Raw genomic sequence first — 19,813 nt, forward strand, 5'->3', positions numbered from 1 at the left:
CCGCAAGTTCCGGAGGGGCCGTGCCCCCGCGCACCTTCCCCCAGGCCCCTGCCCCCGCGCGCATCCCCCAAGGCCCTGCGCGGCGCCCGCCCACGCGAGGAGCTTGCCCCGGCCCAGGGGCCTTCCGGTGCCCCTCCCCTGACTGGCGGTCTCCGCCGACCCCCCGGCGGGAGCGCAACAGTCGGAGCCAGGTCCGCCCTCGAGGCTGCCTCGTGGGTTCCCCTTCCCAGCTTCTCGGCCCTTCTGCTTCGCCGCCGGTCCTGGCCTAGATCGCTTGTTTGCCGGCAGACGTGAGGGGTGCCTGGGTCTAGGGACCCGGGTGAGGCCACGGAAACGCCTTTGTGTCCCTAGGGCGCGCTCCCGGAAGGCGGCGCTGGCGGGGCCAGCTCCCACCCAAGGGCCGCTGAGGCTGAGCCACCTTCCTTAGGACGCTTCCTGGGCTCCTTGCCCAAGACCCCCCATGAGGATGGGGGATCCTGCCGGGTGGGTCTGGAGGAGTGACCTGTTGAGACCAAAAGCTTCAGCTAAAGTGACTCGAGCACATTTAACCTCTTTGGTCGGATTTAATTTCCAACCACTTGATTCAATCAGCCCAGCAGGAATTGTGGTGGGAGTTCCAGCAGGGGGGCACAGCTGAGGAAGGCAGGGCTGCCAGCAGGAGCCACGACCCACCGGGCTCCGGCTCTCCCGGCTCTCAAGGAACCGCTGCAGACCTGGCACCAAGGCTGGGCACAGACAGAGTAGGGGCAGCTGCTTTAGAGGGCGGTTTCCAGGAGAGAACGGGACTCCTGTTTGGAGTTCCTGGAACAGGTGTGTGTGAAGAAATGAGCTGAGAGACGGGCTGTACAGGGGAGGGCGGCGTCCTGCTCAGGGCCCCTGCGGCAGGCCTGCCCTGTCCCCTGCAGGAAAGGGTGACAGGAGCCCAGAAGCAGCCACGTGGCTGGCGGGCCTCCTCCACCCAAGGAAGTCTGAAGATAAGGGAACTCCCTTCTCCCTCCCACCCAGAGCGCAAGGGAGGCTGCGACTCTCTGAGCCCAACTGGCTTCTACTAGGGTCAGGAGGCTCAGAGGAGGGTCTGTAAGGACAAGCAAGGGTCCTGACCAGAGGGGGCCAACACCTGGGAGTTTACTAAACTCTGTCTTTGAGAACCAAGCCTGGGCAACAGAGATTAGATTAAGAAGGAAGAAAGACACTAACAACAGTCCCACGCCAATCAGTTTTTAATAACTTCACCTTGTCACCAGCTCCAGATCCAGCTGCTCTGGGGTTGACCACCGTGGAAAACCCTAGATGCACCAGGCTGAGCAATCCTGGAGTGATCAGAGATGATCCAGCCTGGACCCCTTAGGAACCTACATCGACACATGGCAGCCTGTTAGTGGTCCTGGGAATGAGTGCAGATCTGCACAGCGTTGGAGCCAGAACTCTGGTTTCAGGGAGGGCAAATGTCCCAAAGAGATCCGAGGGTCCATGGACAGCAGCTGGGGTGGGGGGTGGGGTCCCAGACCTGTGCTCCAGGCTGGTCCCTCATTTACTCCTGGGTTCTTCTGGAGCTGCTTCCCCCCCACGCCAGGCCAAGAGGGTCTCCAGGCAGCTGCTTTTCAGAGGAGGAACCTCAAGCCACCTTCCCAAGGACAGGAGGTCTGTGGCCCACCCCGAACACGGTGGAGACAGTGGAGGCCCCCACATGGCATTCGCCTGGCCCTTCTGATGGCGGGCACCCTGCCCAGCAGGTTCTCTCTCTCCCAGGCACCAGACCACAGCAGGAACAGACTCCTCCCTAGAGGAAATTCTCAGGCAGGTTGGATGTAAACAACAGCAGGGCGAGGGGGCGGACCATGGAGGGAGCTCAAGGAAGGCTCCTGGAGGAGGGGCTGGGGAGGCGGGGAGCTGCTGGCGAGGGGACCGACAAAGTAGGCACCTCCAGGGCTCCAGAAAGCCGGCCATGTTTATTTCACACACACCCTAAAGACAGCTTAAACCAGATTAAAAATGAAAGCTAAGGCTGTGACTCTACTGTGCTGGAGGAGAGAGCGCTAACAGGCCCTCCTGGTGCCAAAGCGAAACTTCAGAGAGTGGTGGCCGTGGCAGGGCACTGGGCGGATTCTCATCCCATTTCCCAGAGGTGTCAGCTCTGAATTTAGAAAACAGAAGACAGGGCCCCCATTCCTGCCCTTCCTGAAGCCTGAGTCAAGGGCCATAATGATAGGACAGAGTGCCAGTAGGGCACAGCCACAGGCCCAGAGGCAGAAGAACATGGCTCCAGCTGCCTCTGAGAGTTGATCTGTTCTCAGCCCAGCACCCAGAGGCTTGCCTGCCAACTCCTGGAAATCAGTCAGCAGCCACCACTCGTAATCCCGACTGGAAATGTGAGGGCTGTTTCAGGAGCCCACCTGGAAGCCAAACACCCCTGGAGGCCTCTCCCCACTGTGCCCACCCCTCCTCCCAAGTAAGCTCGTCCTGGCCTGCCCTTCCTGCCTCACCGTCCAAGCTCTGCTGGAGTGTGGCCTTCACCAAGGGAACTTGGTGTCTGCGTTTCTCTCCAACCTTGGGGCAGCCCCTCTCCCCGGCTCCCCCTCCAGCCAGGAGCCCATGGGTGAGGGCAGGCAGTGGTAACTCGGCAGGCGTGGCCTCAGGAAATGGTGGAGAACTCCTTGAGCAGGACTTCCTGGCTGAGCGTGTGGAAGGCCAGGTTTCTCCGGACGTTAGTGCTAATGGATCGGACCTGGGAAAGGGCGGGTGTGGGAGGCACAGGCAGAAAGAACACAGAGAGACGCGTCACACACAGTGAGGGCAGGGCCTGAGGCACAAGCCAAGAAGGAGCACTGGAAGTTTCTCTCTTAGGAACTGAACGCTTCACAACTATTACCCTTGCAGGCAAATGAGCAAAGTTCATTGACAGCAGGGAAGAAAAGAAGAGGGGCTGAGAGGCAGAAATTCCAATGGAGGTGAGAGGAGCATCTGGGCGCCCGGGAGGTAGAAGCAGGCAGAGACAAGAAAGGAGGCTGAAGTCAGCCTCTCCTTGCTTCAGCCTTGCAGAGAAGGGAACGGTCTGGCGGAGGAGAAATGGAGGTCAGAGGACTCACTCTTTGGGCTACCTCTTTTTGGGTGTGTCTCTAGTCTTCTCACTCTCCCCGAATTTATCTACTTTTTCGGGATGGAAGGAGTATCTAGAGATGCAGGGGTCTGACCCAAGGAGGCCAATGACCGGGATCAGATGATACAGCTCATGAGTCCCAGCTTGGGAGCAGGACCCAGGCTTCTGAATTCCTAGCCCAGCACTCCTTCCACATCAAAGCCTGCTGCCCACGTGAGAAAGGTCAGGCACTTCCTTGCTGTGTGCCCACTCTCACTCACGCACTCTCCACCCGTGGACCCAGACCCTGCCCAAGTGCTATCAGTGTCAGCAGGGGAACAGCCGGGAGAGGGGTCAGAGGCTCCAACAGAAATCTAGCAGACTCATCGAGAGACGCCTCCATGGGAAGTAGGAGGGTGGGCTGCGTGAGAGACAAAGCGGGGAGGCGCAGAAAGAGAAGAGAACTTGTGTCTGTCCCAGGCCCCGAGGTCCAGGGAGCTTCCTTCGGCCTCTGCTTTACCTAGGCTTCACAGGAAGCCTAGTGAAGTCAACAGGCAGGAAGAAGAGGAGGGGTGGCCTGGCACACTACAGACACCTCAAGCCCAGAGCTCCAAACGCCATCAGACTCTTCTTGCTCTCCTGTGCTGGGGAACAGATGTGAGTCAACTGAGTAAGGCAGAAGCCAGTGCCCAGACCTTGAGATACAAGCTCCTCTAACGCCGAGGACCTCCATGGCTTCCCTGTAACTTGCTCTCTTTGTGAACTGTTGGCTCCCAGAAATTCTCCCACATCCACTTAAAGACTCACCAGCCACTCCATAAACATACTCTTCCTTTGCACTATCAGCTTCCCTGTTACCAACAACTTAGCCCAGCACACATCTTCCTCACCCGGAGGAAGTCTATGGTCCCAAGGAATGTCGTGGCAGGGTCAGAGCAGGTTGTGTTTAGCACAAAACAATCTGACCTCTGGTGCCTTCACCACGGACTGGGGGTGGGAGGTAAGAAGAGGGTGGATGCAGGTTCTGCCCTGGCAAAGGGGCATCTGACCACATGGAAAGTGGGTGCTGAGGGCTGTTTGTTCTGGTCTCAGCCCAGCCAGGCTGTGTCAACCAAGCAGGTAGAGTGGTGAGACTTCAGGGAAAGCGAGCTCTTCTTGAGAGCAACTCTGAGCACAGAGCAAGAGAGGGCTAGTCAACAGGAAAGGCTGGACCTGTAGAGACGCTGATAGGAATGAAGTAGGAGGCAGAGCAAATGCTGACTGGCTCCAAGAGGCCACGGGTAGGGCTGTGGGATGCTGGGTGGCTGCAGAATGGGCGTGGGAGTGAAGACTGGAGAGTCGGGCTGGAGGGACTCAGATCAGCGGCCAGTTAGGAACTCAGGAGGAAATGAGTCCATAGGAGTGAACACTCAATTCCTCTCATGAATGGCTCTGGGGACAGGACAAGGAACGAGCCAGAGTTGCCGCTGGAAACACAGTTCTCCCCAGGTCCAGTGGGGCTGTGCAGGGCCTTTTCCGTGGCTACAGGGGGTGGCCTTCTCCCGCTGCCTGGTCGAGACTGCTCTGGGAAAGAAGCTGCACACCTGATCCCAGCAGACCCTCAAGGCTCTTCACTGGCCTCTGGCAAGCTGCAGTTGTCCCCAGATGCCCATCTGCACAGCAGAACCCGATGACTGGGGATAGGCCCTAAGAGACACAGGCAGGGGGGCGAGGCACTCACCAGCTCCTTGAAGAAGGCAGCTTCCTTGTGCTGCTCCGAGTAGCGCTCATACTGGTCCAGGCCATCCTGCAGCTTCAGCGTAAGCGTGTCATAGTTGGCTCGCACCACCTCCAGCACCTGGGGGCATCAAGGGCCAGGCAGGGCTTAGGCCACGCAGGTCGCAGGCCCTGCAGGGTTGGGCTCATGTTGGGGTTGCTCCCCAGAAACCTTGCTCACGCTTATCCCCCAAAAAGAAGCCTGGCTGCGGGGAGCAGCACCTGATTCCCAGTCCTTGCCTGCCCTGCCCTGCCCAGCCCAGCTCAGCCTGGCCTGGTTGAGAAAGCCCAGGTGATCACACAGCCTGGCCTGCGGCCCAAGGCTCTTGGGATGCCCTCAGAGGATACAGTCACATCTTCATGTGCCGCACCTTTTTCCAGGCTGTTTACTCGGGATGTGGCAAAAGAGCACGAGAAGAGGGGCCAGCAGGGTGAGAGTCTGAGCTCCCCAGTATCCCTGCTACCATACATGTGTTCTCAGCCCCATCCCGAAGCTTTCTCGGGCCAGGTTGTCACAGTGGCTGAGTAAGACTTTGCCAGTGTCTCCTTCCTTCCCCCCTTCTGGGAACCACATCTCTTCCATCCTGGGATGTTCCTCGGCACCATCTGCCACTTGTTTTCATCTCTCAGTGCCAGCTCAATCTTTCCACCCAGTGCCTGGACTGAACTTTTGGGCATCCCAGCCTTGGGCTGTAGGGTACACCTTCAAGACCAAGCTGGAGCTGCTGTTCTGAGGAGGAGTCTGTCTCCCACAACACCCCTCTGATTTTCCAGGGCAGTAGGATTCAGGCTTCCACTGGCTCCCGGAGCCCTGGGATCTGTGGTTACAGAAGGAAGGAGCCACCACAGCCAGGCCTGATGTGACTTCAGCTCATAAGACCATGAATCAAAGGCAAGGACAGTCAGGGGACAGGAGCACAAGTCGGGAGAAGTGAGCTGGGAAGGAAGGGGAGGCCCAGGGGGAATGACTGTCCACTCTGGGAATCTGAGTGAGGTTGGCCTGACGTGGAGGAAAGCCTGTGACATCATGGAGAGCTCCCTGCTCAGGAGGGAGCTGGGGCAATGAGTGAGTGAGGAGGGACCCTGAGCCAGAGCGGGATAGGTGAGTGACTGAGGACAGACCCTGAGGGCTCAGAGGTGCCTCTGGACTGCTTCCCACAGCACTACAAATCTGTACCAGGGCACACTCCACTTGGTGGCCTGCCAAGAATTCCTGAGAGAGAGAGAGAGGGGCTGGAGGGCATAGGGAAGGCTTGTGTCCCTGTGGGAGGGTTGCCCAGTTTGGGTTTGGAGGGAAGCAGCAGTTAGAGCAGAGGTCTGGCTCAGCTCTGTCCCTGCAGACACCCTGCTCCACAAGATCACTTTGTCTGGCTCTGGCTCCTCTGCCTCTCCTTCCACTTGTCAGCTCTGCGGGCAGGAGGACTCGTATCCGGCAATGGCAGTCACCCACAAAGTAATCTAGTCCGCTTATGCACGTGGGCCGCACTCGTGGCTGGAACATCTATTGCCAAGGTCTTGGCTCAGAAGTGAATGGCTCAAGCCCAGAAAAAGGCAACGTTCCTCCCAGATGGAACCAGCCAGAAGAGAAGTCTATGTGATTTTTTTGTTAAGCCCTGAAATCTGGACAGCTCTGGCGATGCCCAAGACCGAGCAACCTGGGCTCAGCATTCCCCAAGGGGTGCCAGGTGCCAAAAGACAAACTCCATGCAGGCTGAAGCCAATTTCTGAGAAAAAGGTGCAGCACATGAAGACATGGCTGTATCCTCTGACGACATCCTAAGAGCCTTGGGCCTCAGGACAGGCTGCGTGATCGCCTGACCTTTCTCCTCTTGCCAGGGCAGAGTAGAAGGTCTAAGACCTCTGCTAGAACGGAGTTTTTCCTTTCTCAGGGAAGCTGGCTCTTGCCAGGGCAGCCTGTTCTGTTTGTTGCAAGGAGGTGGAGGCAGAGAAGGCCCCTGAGGGAGAACCGATGCCTTACGGGACTCGGAGGGCACCTGGCCTCAGCGCTCTTCGCACCCAGACACTGCCCATCGCCCCTGTCCCTCCTCCAGCCCCTTCTTGTGGGGTCACTTCCTTTCTTCCTCTTTTACCCAGAGGAGGTTGCCAGTCAGCTCCTCCAGTCCCTGCTGTTCCTGTCCTCAGTCCCTTCTCTTCCACTCCCAGGGGAAGAAGACATTCTAGGCCGAGTCGGGGCTCCAGCCCGCCCAGGACTTCAGAGCACCAGGGCACCTGGTCGCTGGGCTTTGCTTTCTGGAGCTTCAGGCTCGAGGAACGTGCCCCATTTGACCCTCAGCACTGGCCAGGGACATGGCGAGGGCAACACTGAATATCTACCACAATGCACAACCTCAGTACCTGGCTTCCTGGCAACGCCAAGGTCCCCTCCCAGGCTGAGATTCCTTTCTAATCCGTCAGGTAACAGCCTGTGCCCCAAGCACAAGTTTATGCTCTTTTATCAGACTTGTATCTTTAGACTCATGTCCACCCCTCAGCTCAAAGTGGCTTCAAAGTTAGCAAATCACCTACACGTCACATGTTCTCTAAGGAATCCTTACGCCCTCACCTATGACCCTCGGTGGATGGGACCCTGGAGCCTGGCCACAGCCAGACAGAAAGACAATTGAACTGGGAATCCCACTCTTACCACAGGACTTTAGACAAGTCACTTAACCTCTTGGAGTCTCAGCCCACCTCTCTAGAAAATGGAACTTGAACTCACCTTCCTAAGATGACACGGAATATAAGTTTCAAGTTGCTGAAAGTAACATACAATTGATGAAAACACTGGCATGCCAATGGCTACACAGTTGCCTGGACACCTCCTGGACTCAAAAGAAACTACCTTCACAGTCCCGAAAGTACATACCTATTTCGCACAATCCCAAAGATCCTATATGCATAACTGATTCTTCACCACAAAGGAACAACTTCTGAATTCAAGTAGAAGATGAGGGATACACAAATGGCCTCAGTTTCAAAAACCTCATGCATTCTTTGCCTTAAAACAATTCACTAGCGGGCTTGGTGGCTCAGCCTGTAATCCCGCGCTTTGGGAGGCTGAGGTGAGTGGACTGCCTGAGCCCACAGGTTCGAGACCCACCTGGGCAACTTGATGAGACCTCATCTCTACAATAAATCAAAAAAATTAGCCAGGCGTGATAGTGCACGCCTGTAGTTCCAGCTACTTGGAAGGCTGAGGCGGAAGGATTGCTGGAGCCCAGCAGGTCGAGGCTGCGGTGGCCAGGAGCCGCCTTTGCACTCCAGTCTGGACAACAGAGTGAGACTCCAACTCAAACAAACAAACAAAAAAAAACAATTCGCCTCAGCTGGGTGCAGTGGCTCACACCTATAATCCCAGCACTTTGGGAGGTGGAGGTGAAAAGATTGCCTGAGCCCAGAGATTCAAGACCAGCCCAGGCAATTTGATGAGACCTTGTCTCTAAAATAAATCAAAAAATTAGTTGGGCGTAGTGGCAGTAGTTCCAGTTACTTGGAAGGTTGAGGCAGAAGGATCACCTGAATCCAGCAGGTCGAGGCTGTGGTGGCCATGAGCATGCCACTGCACTCCAGCCTAGGAGGCTCACAGAGTAGACTCCTACTCAAAAAAACCAAACAATATGTCTCAACTTAGGTGAGGGAAAAACAAACTGGGTGGGAGTGGGGAAGACCTAAATGCCTGTCCCTGAGGGCTCTGGAGGTGAAGGGCCTGAGAAGACAGCAAAATCATTAGGAGCATGGGCTCTGAGGTCACGCATCTGAATTTCAGTCCCAGAGCCACCACTAATTAGCTATATCAATTATATAAGTTTCTTAATCTCTTTGCACCTCGGTTTTCATGTCTATAAAACAGGGATAAAACTATCTACCTCATAAACTGATGACAGGATGAAATGAGACAATGATGGTGCAGTGCCTGGCACATAGTGAACAGTTAATAATGGTTACTAATTTTATAAAGAAAGCCTCTCTCTGGTGGCAGGCAGTATTTGAAAGTCTGGTTATCTCCAGATAGTTCTAACCAGAAGCCAGGAGTTAGGGCCTCACACACCTTCCTTCAGCCTGCAGCAGATTCTGGTGAAGAGAAAAAACATTTCCTATTCAGTGTGACCTCACTGTCCTCAGTGTAACTGGCAACACATCAGCCAGAAGTCAGGGAATGCTGAGAATAACTCTGAATAACACTCAAGAGAAACAGCAGAGAGGCCCACAGAGCCTGGCCTAGCATGATTCAGACTGTCAGGCTCTTGGCCACAGGATCTCATGATGCCTTCAGGGTCGCGAAGTAGGTGAGATCCCAGGGCACTTGTAGTTCAAGATTGCTGATGATGTTCCCGACGCACACACGCCCTTGCGCATATACTATTCTTTCCCCACAGACCGTTCAGTAGCCTGTGCCCCATGTTTTTTTAAACAGGGCCTCTGAAACGGTAAATAACTTCTAGCCTGAAGATAGCAGCAAATAAGAACCACCAACGTGGAAAAGTTCCTGGCAAGAGTTATTCAGTCTTGATGCCAGAGGGCCTTTGCCTGGTGCTTGAAAAATTGCTGTCTCAAATCTTTGTTGGCCTGAATTCCCAGCAGAGTGACATGAGAGGACAACTAAGTAGTAGGATGTGGCCTGACCACAAACTTGGGCTCATGAACTTCTCAATTTAAGCTGGTATCTATAGTATTTCCTCTAGTTCACCATTTTTTTTTTTTTTTGAGTTGGTGTCTCACTCTGTCACCCAGGTTAGAATGCAGAGGCAGGTTCATGGCCACCTGGCATCAACCTGCTGGGCTCCAGCGACCCCTCCACCACCTCAGCCTTCCAAGTAGCTGGAACTACAGGCACACGCTACCACGCCTGGCTAATTTTTGATTTATTGTAGAGATGAGGTCTCACCAAAGTGCCCAGGCTGGTCTTGAACCCGTGGGCTCAGGCAATCTACTCACCTCAGCCTCCCAAAGTGCTGGGATTACAGGCTGAACCACTGAGCCCGCCCTCCCCTATTTGAAAGCATGAAAGGCTGTCACTAGTCCACCTCCAACCAGGGTCACATGTATGGTCTTCCTAAGAGGCTAAAGATGAGGATAAAACCACAAGATACCAAAATTAGAAAGTAAGGCTGGGTGCAGTAGCTCATGCCTGTAATTCCATCATTGAGAGAGGTTAAGGCAAGAGGATTGCTTGAGCCCAAGAGTTCAAGATCAGCCTGGGTAACATAGCAAGACCATATCTCTACAAAAAAAAAAAAATCAGCCGGGCTCGGTGGCTCAGCCCGTAATCCCACGCCTTGGGAGGCTGAGGTGAGTGGATTGCCTGAGCCTGCGGGTTCAAGACCCGCATGGGAAACTTGGCGAGACCTCATCTCTACAGCAAATCAAAAAAGTGAGCCGGGCATGGTAGCGCACGCCTGTAGTTCCAGCTACTTGGAAGGCTAAGGCGGATGGATGGCCGGAGCCCAGCAGGTCGAGGCTGTGGTGGCCGGGAGCGGCCACTGCACTCCAGTCTGGGCGACAGAGTGAGACTCTAACTCAAAAAAAAAAAAAAAAATCTAAATATTAGCCAGGTGTAGTGGCATGTGCCTGTAGTTCCAGCTACTTGGAAGGCTGAGGAGGAAGAACTGTCTGAGCCCAACAGATCGAGGCTGTGGCAGTCGTGAGTGTGCCACTGCACTCCAGCCTGAGTCGACAGAGTGAAACTCCGACTCAAAAAACAAACAAAAAAAACCCTAATCACAGAAAATACAGTAATCTCTGGTTGATCTGAAACAGATATAGGAGTTGAAATGTATTAAGAGAGAAAAAGGATAAAAAGGCTTTTTAGAGGATTTTCATGATTATCTCCATCTCTTTCTCCCACTGGACTCTGATCACTTGTTCTACATCAGATATTTACTCACTGGAGAATATGATTTTTTGGACCCATTTCTTCCACAAAGCAGGAAAGGACAGCTTGAGGGATCAAATTCAGAAATCACAGATGAGTGCCACCAGGCACAAAGCTGGACACTGAACTTTGTTTCTCTCTCCCATCAGCTGGAGGGGCTGAGCAGGCAGTACTTATTCTATAAGCTGATGAACGAGAAATAATTAGTTTGGTCCATGCCAAGATGGGTAAAGGCGTTCATCCCTCATAATGGTTTAGGATTTGGGACACATCTATCCTAGTGCCCACAGAATCAAGACGATCTGTGACCACAGAGGAGGTCTACAGAAGAGAAAAAAAAAAAGGTCCGAATGGTCAGGTTTTCTCCCACACCACCCTTGTGAACTGTTCACTACTCTGACCTCCTGGTCCCAGCATAATGTCCTATTCCTAAAGGAAATAGGACCGAGTACACAGTAGGCCTCCAATAATGGTCTCTGGCCAATGGACTGCTAGAGAGGAGAGGAAGGTCTGAGCAGCCGCAGGCAGTTTTATGGCACCTGCAGACTGAAGTCTCCCTCTCGTCATCTGTGGACGGACGTCACAAGTCAAATACACTCACTGTCAGCCTAGAAGCCTCAAGCCTTTCTCCTTCTAAAACCCAGTCAACGTCCTCAAACTCAAAGGAAGTTACCTTTTTCTGTAAAAATTAGAATGACCTACTCGGGGCATTCATTGCCTAACTCCCTTCTCTGGACTTGTTACAGGGTTGAGATGCCTATAACCTTTGGCAAAAGATTGAAGGAAAAATAATCTTTCATTTTCTCTGAAAGGACTTCATCTAGTCTTCCATCCTTCCTCTGTTTTCCTAAAACCAGCCCTTCCCCAAGACGGGCTGTGTGTCCTCCAATGAGGAACGGCTGTCTATTCTCCCAGAAGCAACATAGCTAGCTCTGTCCCTAACCTTGCAATTTCCCTGGTCTAAGGACAGCCTCCCAGTGACATATTCACAACTGGTAAATGGGCATCAGGTGTGAAGCAACTCGGAAGAGGAATTCTGATGAGAAACAAAAACCAATTCTTCTTCCCCTATGATCCATGTTTAATCTTCCAAATTCAGGACTAATTAAAGATAAAGTAAAGACCTTGGTGGGTCCCCGAGGAGCCTAGTTGCGCCTGGGTGCTGAAAAGCATGCATCAGTGGCTAGTAATATTCAAGACAGCACTATGGCTAAGATATGGCTCTAAGCCGGGCACGGTGGCTCACACCTGTCACCCTAGCACTTTGGGAGGCAGAGGCAAGAGGACTGCCTGAGCCCAGGGGTTCGAGACCAGCCTGTGGTTTCAGCTACTTGGAAGGCTGAGGTGGAAGAATCACCTGAGTCCAGCAGGTCGAGGCTGCAAGCATGCCACTGCACTCCAGCCTGGGCGACAGAGTGAGACTCTGACTCAAAAAAAGAAAGATATGGCTCTAGAGTCAGCCTTCCTTGACTCATCCTGTCTCATCGCTTAGCAGGGGGGAGCTGAGTGAGCCTCAGTTTCCTCATCTTTACAATGGGAATGATAATAATTTCATCACATAGAACTGGCTCTGAGGACTAAACAAGACAATGTATATAAAGTTCTCTATGCTTGACACACAGAAGGTGCTTAATCTGCAGCTATTACTGTTTTCTTTCACTTTGATATGGCCCTATGAATAACTGTTTTTTTAGGGCCTGAAATTGGGAGAACTGACCTATTTCCATAGCTCCCCTTCCAACTCCAGCCTTAAATAAGAAAATTTCCCCCATCCTCCCCAACCTTCCTGGAAGACATCTGCATTCTACAGGCTTCCCAGTGAAGGAAAGAATATACTGCTTTAGGGTTTGTGCATAGACAAGTGTAGGCAGGCAGAGCGGCAGGCCTTCTCCTCGAGAAACAAACACGTCATTACTACTGATTTCCTCATTGAAATTTGTCATAGCTAGATGCTTAGCACCCTGAAGGAGACCCGGTGTTACAGATTTTTCACAATGCCTAACAGAGTCCTAACAGTGAACAGTCAACATGTTTGTGGACTCATTTAGTAACACAAGCCCAAACAAACAAAAAAGGAATCTCTCATCAAGGTCACATGGTACAATTAGGGTGAGACCCTGACAGTACACTCAGCACTGTTCTTAGCACTCTGATAGACCTCTAAAGTCCTCAGAGCCAAGTACTGCCTTTACAGAGCTAACAAGCAAATTGGGGAATCAAGGTAAACCACCATCGACAGGCACACCCAAGATGGAAGCACACAGAGGGCTGAGCCAGTAGCACTACGTGTGGTGTGGAGCCAGTTGCTAACTGGCCAGCTAACAGGCAGCTGGCTAGGCCAAGACGGTATCACACTTTCAAGACAGGGAAAAGGAAGGAATCCAAGGTCTCCTCCCATTTGTCTACCAGTTCCTCCACTTTACATTACTGTAGTAGTCGGCTCTTCTTTTTAATTGGCACAGAACCAATGCAGTGTGGTAGCTGATTCTGGATGCAACATTTTCCACTAGTGTAACGGGACCCCTGAGACAGCAGCTGTGGGGGACCACTAGTTTGGACACGTTTGTGACTCTGGCACTGATGGCTTAGGCTTCGTCATGGCTCACCACCTGAAGGGCAGATCCTTCATGCTCAGCCCTGACACTGAAAAAAGAACTCCGGTACAAAGGATGGGCAGAAGATGAAAAGGGTGGGAAAGGTTATCACTTTACTTTCAAAATACACAAGCTACAGTTGCAGTTTCTCAGAAATCAGGTTTGATCCATTCTGAAATGTCCTTCTGAGGTGTGTTCAGCTTAGTGATGAATTTCAACTGCATAAATTCCGCTCACTATGCAGTGTACTCATTAGATAACAGTCCAAAACAATTTAAGCAGACACACATGGTGACCTTTGAGCAGTCAAGTTCAAAGACTTGCTAAGTTATTCTTAGCACTTGTTTGCACATAGCAACGAAAAGCTTTGTTTCTCAGAAGACGAAGAGAAGAAACAATGAGATTCATGAGCTCCAAGGCTAACTCCTACCCAGAGCAGATTGCTAGCTTCCTGCAGACGCTCTCTGCTTATCCTTCTCTTATACAGGACAAAGCTTGGTTCATGGTCAGAAAGAGGGCTTGAAAGGGGCATAGTGACCAAGCAGACAGAAGGGTAAAATATCAAAGACCTTTGCTGTTTTGAGAAATTTGAGGGTTGAGCCTTCATAAATGGTCAGTATTAAGGCTGACCAAGGCCCAATAATAGAAGGAAAAAAAATAGGGAAATGGAATAGATATCTTTTAGTGAATTATCTTGGAAAGGATATAATAATGCTCACTATTTATACCATTTTCAATATCCATTCAAGATTTTTCTCTATAGTAACTGAAAAAAGAGGAAGAAGAAAGAGAAAGAAGTAGGAGGAGACAATATATATGAATAGTTAATGTACAGGAAGGTTCTCTGAAAAATGTGTGAAATTTTAAAAATTCAGCTGGGTAACTCAGGATATACTGTAATATTTTAACGTGCTTCAGGATTCTATTTGCAGTCATGATAGAGTAACTGAGAACTAGGAAAGAAACAATTCTTTTCTTTTTAATACAGATATGGTCTTGCTACATTACCCAGGCTGGTCTCGAACTCCTGGCCCCAAGTGATCCTCCCACCTCAGCCTCCCAAAGTACTGAGATTATAAGCATGCGCCACCATGCCCGGCAGAAACAACTCTTTTCAGACATTGGATAACAGGTAATGAAGGACAGGAATCAAGAGAAAGAAAAAAGGAGAGCTTAAAGGTCTTGCTGGGCTAAGGAGACACACTGGAGTTGGCAGGGCAGAATGTTAGAGAAGAGGAAGCCGGGCAGAGAAAGAGCTTCTGAAATTTGCAGTGGCCCCATTAAATCTCTTGCTTAATAGTAAGGACTGCATGTGTAGGATCTGACTCAATCAGGTCAGACAAAAATGACAAGATCTGTAAGCTGAACAATCCTCAGAACTCACAAAAGACTGGGAAGTGTTTGAATTCTGACTAACCAGAATGGAGAGTACTTGCTGAAAAAAGAGATGCCAGACACCTTAGCAGTGGCACTAAACTAGCACTGAAAGCTACTCTAAAACTACCCAAATTAAGGTTTTAAAAATATGTCAAAAGGATCATGATTCTTCACAAATAATTTACCTGCCTTCCTGAATAAAGTCCAACACAACTTAAAGAAAGACAGTAAAATCTAGCACTCAACTACGTAACAATCACAATGCCCAGTATCCAATGAAAATCACCAGACAGGCCGGGCATGGTGGCTCATGCCTATAATTCCAGCACTTTGGGAGGCCTAGGTGAGAGGATTGCCTGAGCCTACGGGTTCAAGACCAGCCTGGACAACTTGGCAAGACCTCATCTCTACAATAAATCAAAAACAACTAGCCATGTGTGATGGCATACACCTGTAGTTTCAGCTACTTGGAAGGCTGAAGGCAGAAGGATCACCTGAGCCCAGCTGGTCAAGGCTGTGGTGGTCGTGAGCATGCCACTGTACTCCAGCCTGGATGACAGAGTGAGAATTGGACACACACAAAAAAAATCACCAGACACATGTCAGGAAGTAGAAAAATGTGGCCTATTACCAAGAAAAACACCAGTCAATAGAAATAGACTCACAAATGAGATGATGAAATGAATAATAAGGACATTTAAAGAGCTCTTATTCTAAAAATTCATTAATGCAATAAAGAGAAAATGGTAGATATAAGGCACATCATAATAAAGTTGCCAAAAAGCCAGGCAGAGTGGCTCAAGCCTATAATCCCAGCACCTTGGGAGGCCGAGGTGAGAGGGTTGCTTGAGCTCAGGGGTTCGAGACCAGCCTGGGCAATATGGCAAGACCTCATCTGTACAATAAATCAAAAAATAAGCTGGGTGGGCCGGGATTGGTGGCTCAGCCTGTAATCCCGCACTTTGGGAGGCCAAGGTGAGTGAACTGTCTGAGCCGGCAGGTTCTAGACCCACCTGGGCAACTTGGCGAGACCTCATCTCTACAATAAAAATCAAAAAAATTAGCCGGGTGTGGTAGCGCGCACCTGTAGTTCCAGCTACTTGGAAGGCTGAGGGGGAAGGATTGCTAGAGCCTAGCAGGTAGAGTCTGCAGTGGCTGGGAGCGGCCACTGCACTCCAGTCTGGGCAACTGAGTGAGACTCCAACTAAAAAAAAAAAAAAAAAATAGGTTGGGTGAGGTGATGCACGCCTGTAGTTCCAGCTCTACTTTGAAGGCATAGGTGGAAGGATGGCCTGAGCTCAGCAGGTTGAGGCTGCAGTGGTTGTAAGCATGCCACTACACTCTAGAATGAGACTCTGACTCAAAAAAAAAAAAATAGAATGTTAAAAGCAACTAGAGAAAAAAGGACATATAACATACAAAGGAACAAAGATATGGATACGCATTTTGGCCAGGTGCAGTGGCTCAAGCCTGTAATCCCAGCACTTTGGGAGGTGGAGGTGATAAGATTGCCTGAGCCCAGGAATTCAGGACGAGCCTGGGCAACTTGGTGAGACTTTGTCTCTACAACATATCAAAAAATTAGCTGGTGTGGTGGTGCATACCTGTAGTTCTGGCTACTTGGAAAGCTGAGGCAAAAGGATCACCTGAGTCCACCAGGTCAAGGCTGCAGTGGCCACGAGTGTGCCACAGCACTCCAGCCTGGGTGACAGAAGGAGATTCTGACTCAAAAAAAAAAACAAAAACAAAAACAGATGATTTCAGGCTGGGCATGGTGGCTCAAGCCTATCACCCCAGCACTTTGGGAGGCTGAAGAGAGAAGACTGCCTGAGCCTGGGGGTCTCAAACCAGACTGGGCAACTTGGTGAGACCTCGTCTCTACAATAAATCACAAAAACTAGCCAGGTGTGGTGGTATGTGTCTGTAGTTGCAGCTACTTGCAAGGCTGAGGCAGAAGGATCACCTGAGCCCAGCAGGTCACGGCCGCAGTGGCCATGAGTATGCTACTGCACTCCGGCCTGGGCAACAGGGCGAGACTACTTCTTTTTTTTTTTTGAGTTGGAGTCTCACTCTGTCGCCCAGACTGGAGTGCAGTGGCACACTCCCTGCCACCGCAGCCTCAATCTGCTGGACTCCGGCGATCCGTCCGTCTCAACCTTCCAAGTAGCCGGACCTATAGGTGTGCGCTACCGTGCACAGCTAATTTTTGATTTATTGTAGAGACGAGGTCTCACCAAGTTGCCTGGACAGCTCTCGAACCCATGGGCTCAGGCAATCCTCTCACCCTGGCCTCCCAAAGTGCTGGGATTATAGGCTGAGCCATCGAGCCTGGCAGAGACTATTTCTTAAAAAAAAAAAAAAAATCACACTTTTTGTCAGAAATTATTTAAGCAAGAAGACAATGTAATATTACCTGTGCTGAAAGAAAAAATACTGTTAACTTAGAATTCTATAGCTGACCAAAACGTCCTTTAGAAATGAGAATTATTTCTCAGAAATAATCTGAGAAAATGTGTTGCCAAAAGTCCTGTACTACAAGAGCTGTTAAAAGTTATTTTGAAGCCGGGCTCGGTGGCTCTGCCTGTAATCCCACGCCATGGGAGGCTGAGGTGAGTGGACAGACAGCCTGAGCCCGTGGGTTCGTGACCCGCCTGGGCAACTTGGTGAGACCTCATCGCTACAATAAATCAAAAAATTAGTCAGGTGTGGTAGCGCGTGCCTGTAGTTCCAGCTACTTGGAAGGCTGAGGTAGAAGGATAGCCGGAGCCCAGCAGGTCGAGGCTGCAGTGGCTGGGAGCAGCCACTGCACTCCAGTCTGGGCGACAGAGTAAGACTCCAACTCAAAAAAAAAAAAAGTTATTTTGAAACGGGCTCGGCGGCTCAACCTGTAATCCCACGCTTTGGGAGGCTGAAGTGAATAGATTGCCTGAGCCCACGGGTTCATGACCCGCCTGGACAACTTGGCGAGACCTCATCTCTACAACAAATAAAAAATCAGCCAGGCATGGTAGTGCACGCCTGTAGTTCCAGCTACTTGGAAGGCTGAGGCGGAAGGATCGCCGGAGCCCAGCAGGTCAAGGCTGCGGTGGCCGGAAACGGCCACTGCACTCCAGTCTGGGCGACAGAGTGAGACCCCAATTAAAAAAAAAAAAAGTTATTTTGGCCACGCATGGTGGCTCAAGCCTATAATCCCAGCACTCTGGGAGGCTGAGGTGAGAGGATTGCCTAAACTCAGGGATTTGAGACCAGTCTGTGCAATTTGGTGAGACCTCGTCTCTACAATAAATCAAAAAATTAGCTGGGCGTGGTAGTGCACACCTATAGTTGTAGCTACTTGGAATGCTGAGGGGGAAGGATCACCTGAGCGCAGCAGATCGAGGCTGTGGTGGCCGTGAGTATGCACTGCACTCCAGCCTGGACAACAGAGTGAGACTCTGACTCAAAACAAAATAAAACAAAACAAAAAACCAACAACATGGGTTTGAACTTTGTAGGTCCATGTATATGCAAATTTAAAAAAATATATTGGAAACATTTCTGGAGATTTGCAATAACTTGAAAGGTCTCGCAAACTGCGTTGCCTAGAAATGTTGAAAAAATTTTTAAAAGGCTATAGCGAATGCATAAAATGTATGTAGATACTATTCTATCATTTACTACCATAAAATATACATAAATCTATTATAAAAAGTTAAAATTTATCAGATGAGATTGGGTACATGCAGGATGGTATGGCTGTAGAAAAAAGTTAAAATTTATCAAAATTTAAGCACATAAACACAGACAGAACATGGCACCATTCACAGTTGAGAGAAACGTAAACTAACATGAAGACGGTATGTTAAACCCTAACCACATGAAATTAACTCTGTACTAACTTCACAGCCCCCTCCTGTTGCTATTATGGTGAGCTCAAGCGCTGTGAGCATTCACTTAGAATGCTGTGTGATGCTAATCATCTCTATGTGAACAGTCTCTCTAATAAATTGCGTATTGCAGTAAAAAGTGACCTCTAACAGTTCTCATGAATTTTTCATTGTGGTTAGTGAAATAGCGTAAACCTTGAATAACACATGCAATACATAAGAAACACCACTCATGATGCTGCAAGAGCTCCCAAGAAGCACAGAAGAGTCATGGCATTGCAAGAAAGAGTTGAGTTGCTTGATCTGTACCATAGACTGAGGTCTGCAGCTCTGGTTACCTGCCATTTAAAGACAAATGAATCCAACAAAAGGATGGTTGTAAGAAAAGAAAAGGAAACTCGTGATGCTGTTGTTGCAGCTACAACAGAAGGCATGAAAACTTTGTACTTTTCGTGAAATATCGTTTTGTCTTATTTAAAATGCAGCATTGGCTGGGCGCGGTGGCTCAAGCCTGTAATCCCAGCACTTTGGGAGGCTGAGGCAAGAGAACTGCCTGAGCCTGTGGGTTCGAGACCAACCTGGGCAACATGGTGAGATCTTGTCTCTACAATTAAAAAAAAATTAGCCAGGTGTGGTAGCACGCACCTGTAGTTCCAGCTACTTGGAAGGCAGAGGTGGAAGGATCGCCTAAGTCCAGCAGGTCGACACTGGGGTGGCCGTGAGCATGCTGCTGCACTCCAGTATGGGTGACAGAGTGAGACTCCAAAAAAAAGAAAGAACACAGCATTTATTTGGGTGCAAGATTGCTATAAGAAAGGGATTCCCAAAGATTCTAATATGATTAGAGAAAAAGCAAAGTAATTATAAGTCAACTAAAACAAAAGAAAGGTGAAGGATCCAAAGTTGGAGAATTTAATATCCACAAAAAAATGGCTAGATAATTTTAGAAAGAGGTTTGACTTTAGAAAATGTCAAGAGAACAGGAGAAGCAGATTCTACTGACCAAGAGGCAGTAGATGTGTTCCCAGATGTCGCTAACCATCAGAGAAATGCCATTTCATACTGGTCAGAATGGCTGATATGCTGGTGAGGGTGCAGAGAAAAGCTGAATGCTGTACACTTTTGGTAGGTGTGTAAGCTAATTCAAGCCCTGTGGAAAGTAGTTTGGAGATTTATTTTTTTATTTTTTATTTTTTGAGTTGGAGTCTCACTCTGTCACCCAGACTGGAGTGCAGTGGCCGCTCCCGGCCACCGCAGCCCTCAACCTGCTGGG

General features: G+C 50.3%; 1 protein-coding gene across 3 annotated transcripts in view; it reads right to left on the reverse strand.

The window, feature by feature from the left end:
- Positions 1-1,202: 1,202 nt before the first annotated feature.
- Positions 1,203-19,813, reverse strand: part of CUNH10orf76 (chromosome unknown C10orf76 homolog) — a 192,328-nt gene continuing 173,717 nt past the window's right edge. For all 3 annotated transcript variants that reach the window (XM_021718019.1, XM_021718018.1, XM_008068973.1), the window contains 2 exons: positions 4,797-4,913; positions 1,203-2,725 (listed from right to left, as the gene is read on the reverse strand). In XM_021718019.1, coding sequence (XP_021573694.1) covers positions 2,633-2,725; positions 4,797-4,913 — 210 coding nt within the window. In that variant the 3' untranslated portion in view covers positions 1,203-2,632. The remainder of the gene's footprint in view (positions 2,726-4,796; positions 4,914-19,813) is intronic.

The sequence above is a fragment of the Carlito syrichta genome, unplaced genomic scaffold, assembly GCF_000164805.1.
Source record: "Carlito syrichta isolate Samal-C Ts95f unplaced genomic scaffold, Tarsius_syrichta-2.0.1 Scaffold311715, whole genome shotgun sequence".
Lineage (NCBI taxonomy): Eukaryota > Metazoa > Chordata > Mammalia > Primates > Tarsiidae > Carlito > Carlito syrichta.